The sequence below is a fragment of the Pinus tabuliformis genome, chromosome Q, assembly GCF_031772625.1.
Source record: "Pinus tabuliformis cultivar Carrire ecotype Pingquan chromosome Q, CPIR1, whole genome shotgun sequence".
In the NCBI taxonomy this organism is placed as follows: domain Eukaryota; kingdom Viridiplantae; phylum Streptophyta; class Pinopsida; order Pinales; family Pinaceae; genus Pinus; species Pinus tabuliformis.
In genome coordinates, this window is record NC_142296.1 from 1,028,674,151 (window position 1) to 1,028,680,150 (window position 6,000).

Consider the following 6,000-nt stretch of genomic DNA (forward strand, 5'->3'; position numbering starts at 1 on the left):
CATAATTGCACTTTCGGGAGATTTAATAAAGAATTTGTGGTTTTCCAAAAATGGCCATGTTTCAGAAAACTGCAGTGTACCTTAATTTTTGTCTGCATTTCTTTTGTCATCTTGTATTGCATTTAATATTTGTTATGTGGTCACTTATGTTCCCACAACATCCAGTCAATATGAAAAATAATCTAAAAATCTATATTCTTCAGATTCTGTGAATTCTCCATAACAAGGTCACAATGCTAGGCATGTAAACTATAGTGAGACATGGCATAAAGATGTATATATATATATATGATGGTTGGCTTTTAAACTGTGCGCAATATAAGACATAATTGCTTTGTGGAGGCTTTGCGATGCAGTAGAGAATCCAAGACATCTACACTTACATAAAAAGAAAATTAGCATGATCGATTTTACAATGAATGCTTTTGTGTCCTCATCTTGCGTTAACAAGTGTACTTTGCATAGCAACATTTCTAAAGTGCATGTGGATATCATATTGTGTAGTTTTGGTGGTCTTTAGTAGTAGTTCAGACCACTCGTTTCTTAGTTGTCAAAGTTTCTTGTCTATGTATTTTGCATGTTACCTCAATGTCTCTTCAGGTTGAATGACTTTTTTCTGTTGACATGGCAGGATAAAAGCTTGGAGTTTGTGAGTGAAGCAAATGAATTGTTCTTAAAGGACTGGAAATCACAGGGAGCTTCAGAAAACTTGTCTGTACTAGTCCAGTCAGAGATAATGTATTCTATGATTCAGATTGGCACAGAAGGCTCAAAATGGGTCAATGTGAGTAACCCAAGTGAGCAGCCTGTAGTAATGCAGCTCATTCTTAGCTCAGAATCAGTTGCCGCTCAATGCAAGGAGGATGGGGAAGTCTGGGAAAATTGGGAGCCGAACCATCCTTATCTGACTGCCAATAAACTAACAACCAAAACCACTGATGATAGCGGTCCTCATTATACAAATGTGTTCTTTTTGCCTGAATATGGAGTAACAGAAGCAAAAGTTCATCCTTATGGAAAGGCCTCGTTTGGTCCTATATTTTTTCGTCCCTCAAAGAGATGTGTTTGGACAAGTTCAGTTTTCATAAAGAATAATCTTTCAGGTGTAGAATGGCTGCCTCTTCAAGGAGCAGGAGGTTCTGTCAATTTAACTTTTCTCGAGGGATCTCAACCTATCCAAGCATTGCACTTTAATGTCCAAAAGCCATCCATTCCGCCATCTACCATAGGTGCCATGAAGTTTTACTCCAATCATTTTTTCCATAGGGCGGGGATGAAGGTTTGTAATAAGTCTCTTCTGAAAGCCTTTTTGGCTAAAAATACTGGAGATATGCCTCTGGCAGTGAACACAATTGAGGTAGCTGGTAAGACTTGTGGTTCAGATGGCTTCAGGGTACACACATGCAATAGATTCTCTCTAGTTCCAGGAGAGTCCATTGAGCTGTTGATTTCCTATCAAAGTGATTTTTCAGCATCAGTGGTCTACCGCGATCTTGAGCTGGCCATGTCTTCCAGCATTCTTGTGATCCCAATGCAAGCAAGTCTTCCTGATTATATGGTTATACTATGTCAAAAGTCATTCATTTGGTTAGTACTGTGGAAAACCATCTTGGTAATATGTCTTGTTGTAGTTCTTTTTGCTTTGTTGTTTCGTCGATTGCTTGCCCAAGAAACGGCCTCAGTGGATCCAAATCAATGGCGCCATGGCCAGAAATTTACAATTACTGAATATGTGAAAGGGGTGACAGAAGGTGATCATTTGAAACAAAGGTATTTTCTGTAACTATCTTAAGTGATTTTAGTAACTTCTAAGAAGGGTATTTGCTTGTTACAAGTATCAGATCATTGACTATCTGTATGTCTGTGATTAATAGCTTGGCGGCAGTTTCCAATACAAAACTGAATTTTCCAGCTGTCAAGAATAAGAGTCCTGGGGAACAACAAATGAGTTCTACTGTCAAAAAGCTAGGGGAACCCATCTGGGAAGGAAATGGATCATCTAATATTCATGATAGTGTGGAAAGAAATAATAATCCCATCTCCCAATCTGAATATGAGCACACAAAATCTTTGTGTGATGCTGAAACAAAGGCTTTAATAAATGCTGATGTGGGCAGAGATCAATCCAGAGATGATTCTCTATGCTCTCAAAATTCAGATGCAGGAAATTTTTTCTTCCCATCTGCCATGGCACAGTCTGTCGACTTTACAGCAGAATCAAATGCTTCAAACAGGAAGTGTGGTATATATCATTCTCAGTGCAAGCAAACAAAATGGATTCATGACAATAGTAATAAAATATTATCAAATTCAGGTTTGGGTGGAAATAAATCTTTAGATATTACAGGATCTTCTGAAGCATTGGATGCAGGGGTATCTTTTTCCAAAAATAAAGTTCCAGAGCCTTTGAACCCTATGGGGGAATCAAATCCACCAGCGGTTTCCTCAAACAGTTCATCACATGTAATTCCATATTCTGGAAATTCACTGACTGTTAAGCTAGAGAAGGAAAAAGGGAAGAGGAGGAAGAAGAGGTCTGGTGCCATGACAATGAAGCAGGACGTTACTAGTAGTCAAAGTGGAAATTCCACCCCATCTTCCCCAGCTTCTCCTATTACACCTGTTGCTTCATCAAGACCTGTTAGCCCCCTTGTAAAGATGCAATCACAATCAAATTTAATGCTGTCAACTTCTGTTGGAGCCAACGACTTCCAGCACATAGAATCAGCTGGGTGCGGGTATACGAGCAATGAATTTCCTAAAACACAGGAAAAAGGTGATGATACCTCCCAAACTGGTTTTGGTGCAGATGTTTGTAAAATACATTCATGTGACGTTGGTGTTGGTGTCATGCAAACAAAAAGATGGGATGCTACAGGCACTTTTTCAAAAGCCATTTTTAAGCAAAAGAATGAAGGGGAGTCGACAGATACAAATGGAGATTGGGTTACTGTTGCCAAAAAGTCAGCCTCAGGTTTTAATAACTCAAAGGGTATACGTCCGCATAAGTCAGAGTTTAATTCCTCGACAAGGATGGCAAGGTCACAGTTAACAACTTCTGCAACATTTCCTCGGGGAAGGTACCAAGAATCAAAGTTAGGATATCCAATAGTTATTGGTATGAAACAGACTATGGTTCCTTCGACACCCAACCCTTCCTTGGTTTCCACATCTGCTATTGCTCCTCATGCTCGTGCTCCTGGAACCAAACTTAACAAGAGTAATTCTGTTAAAGATGGACAAGGTGCTTCTTTAAAGTCAAAATTGACTCAGCAAGATTTCACGTATGATATTTGGGGCAATCATTTTGCAAATTTTCCCCTTCAAAGTGATGCAAATGCATCTGCTGCAATTACTGAGTTACCAAACATGTTATCATCATGCCAGGGGTACTCTGAAAGCTTTTTCACAAGATTTGCCCCTCAAGCCCATTTGGAAAAAGCAAGTATGTCGTCTTCATCTTCAAACCATTCGGATTCTGTCTGCGTTTTTCCGTCTGATTGATGCAAAACTTCCCATCAATCAGTTGTCTCAGCGGTACCTACATTCTTCTCTAATACCAAATTTTGAATATATGTCGACTTTTCATAAAACAGTAGCATGATGTATATGCATTCATTCCACGGGGAGTGAAATTCCTTTACAGGGATAAATTGTACATTTTATCACTATTTAGCTTGGTTATGATCATCCTATAATTATTCTACCTTGTTATATTTTGTTGTAATGTAGTGTAACTTAACATGATAATCCCAGTGTATACCATCAAGGTCGAGGGAAGATCATGGGGCTTAAAGAAAATATATAAACAAAACCTAAACAGTGTATACCATCAAGGTCGAGGGAAGACCATGGGGCTTAAAGAAAATATATAAACAAAACCTAAACAAATAAAGAGGTTTCTCCTTAATTCCAATGTCCACCAAGGTCAAGGGAAGACCATGGGGTATATAATCAAAAGCCTAAATAAATAAAAGTTGACGCTGGCCCCCTTGGTAATCACCCTTGATAATCAAGCAAGGTCAAGGTCAGTTTTGGCAAATTTTCTTGTTCCCTTCTTTGCTATTGTAAACAATATTTTGGATTTTGCAGTGTATTATTCTGTTGAAATCTTTTCATTTACAACTGTACTACTACCACTGATGGTGCATATTAATTCATATATATTAAATGGGGGCTTATACTTTACGAAATAATTTGTTTTTCTTCTCGTAAGATGTCCAAAGATGTCGTAAGATGTTTCTGGTGATATTCTAATTGTTATGGTCAGCGAAGGTCCAGGTTTATATTTCACGAATTAATTTCTGTTTTTCTTCCCTTTAGAGGCTAAAATGTGCTGATATTTCTGGAGATATAATTTTTGTGACCAGGGAAGGTCCAGTGGATCTGATAATGAATATTGACAACAAAATAAAAAATTTTTTCTGCATACTTTTTCTAAACATACGTGTATTATAATTTTTCTAAAGGGAATATAAATCACTTCGAATCCGATAATGAATATTGACAACAAAATACAAAAAATTTCTGCATATTTTTTCTAAATATACTTGTATTATAATTTTTCTAAAGGGCATATAAATCACTTCCTTCGCACTAATTGTTATAGAAGATTACATTATATGTAATGAAAAGGAATCAAAGGGTTAATAAATTGCGTAACCTTGACCCTGGAAGGAAATCTGATGGTAAATAAATAATAAAAAGATTTAATGATTCATTCACTAATGCAAGTTGTTGTCTCTACCAAAATTTCAGAATATAGTATATAAATAAAAAAATCTATATCTGCTAACTATTTAAATTTCTTTTCAATCCAAAAACCCTTTTATGTTGAATTTTGTTTGTTCGATGTACATATTTCCCTTTATTACCGCCCAACCCATAATTTACAGAATGCATAAATATCTTAGACTGATCTAAAGCCTTTTCTAATCTTCCCTAAAAATTAAGTCCGCTCATTCTTGTTGATACTTGATTGCTAGCTAAGGATAACATTTAAAAATGATTTAAATTTTACCAATCTCTGTTTGGTAATGGTTTTTGAGCTCTAATAAAATTTCACAAGAATTTAGATCACTGTTTCATTATGATCTTGCAGTCATTTTCTTAAATTGTCTTTTAATCATCCTTTGAAGCTGCAGGCAATAGAAGTATATTTGAAAGTGAAGCCCCTGTGGAAAATATGCCCAAACTGTATAGGGCATTAAGTCTGATTGAAAGACATGGCATGTTAACAGTAACCAATTTAATTGCTTTGAGATGTGTGGCATAAGAAATTTTAGTTATATGATCATTATATTGTTGTAGTGTTTTCTTCTCAAAGATGTACAAAAAAAATGCACTTAAGATTGTGGATGACAAACAATCTCAACAATATAAATGACTGCTAAACATTATAGATTTACAACAACTGATAAAAACAAAACTTGTCAAAGTCCGGATCTGTGCTACAATCATAGTTACATAGCAAAAATAAAGAGTAATAACTCCATTCATCCAATAGAAACCAGATATAAAAAGAATAGTTTTATTATAACCCCTCTGAAGGGAACAAATAAATGTTACCAGCCCACTTCTATGGGAAGGGTTTTTGGCTATCTTGATCTGCGACAACTGATAGAAACAGAAATTGTCAAAGTCCGGATTTATCCCACAATTATAGTTAAACAACAAAAAGAAAGAGTAATAACTCCAATCATCCAATGGGAACTAGATATACAAAGAATAGTTTTATTATAACACCTCTGAAGGGAACAAATAAATGTTACTAGCGCCCTTCTATGAGATTGGTTTTTGTTTATCTTCAAACGTCTTCAACTTGTGTAGAGTTTCTTTCCTCTATAATGTGTAAACCCAACACCCAACAAAAATGATGTATGACAATGAAAATAATCAGAGTTACAACAATGAGTGCAACAATGAAAATAATCAAAAGTGAATAATGAACGGAAAACCCTTCTATTTATAACAAAATATTGAGTTTTTTTGCGAATAATG

The 6,000-nt window shown here is 35.9% G+C and overlaps 1 protein-coding gene across 2 annotated transcripts in view; it reads left to right on the forward strand.

The window, feature by feature from the left end:
* Positions 1-3,714, forward strand: part of LOC149222997 (uncharacterized) — an 86,796-nt gene extending 83,082 nt beyond the window's left edge. For both annotated transcript variants that reach the window (XM_089385707.1, XM_089385706.1), the window contains 2 exons: positions 632-1,770; positions 1,875-3,714. In XM_089385707.1, the coding sequence (XP_089241833.1) occupies positions 632-1,770; positions 1,875-3,504 (2,769 nt within the window). In that variant the 3' untranslated portion in view covers positions 3,505-3,714. The remainder of the gene's footprint in view (positions 1-631; positions 1,771-1,874) is intronic.
* The last annotated feature ends 2,286 nt before the right edge of the window (positions 3,715-6,000 follow it).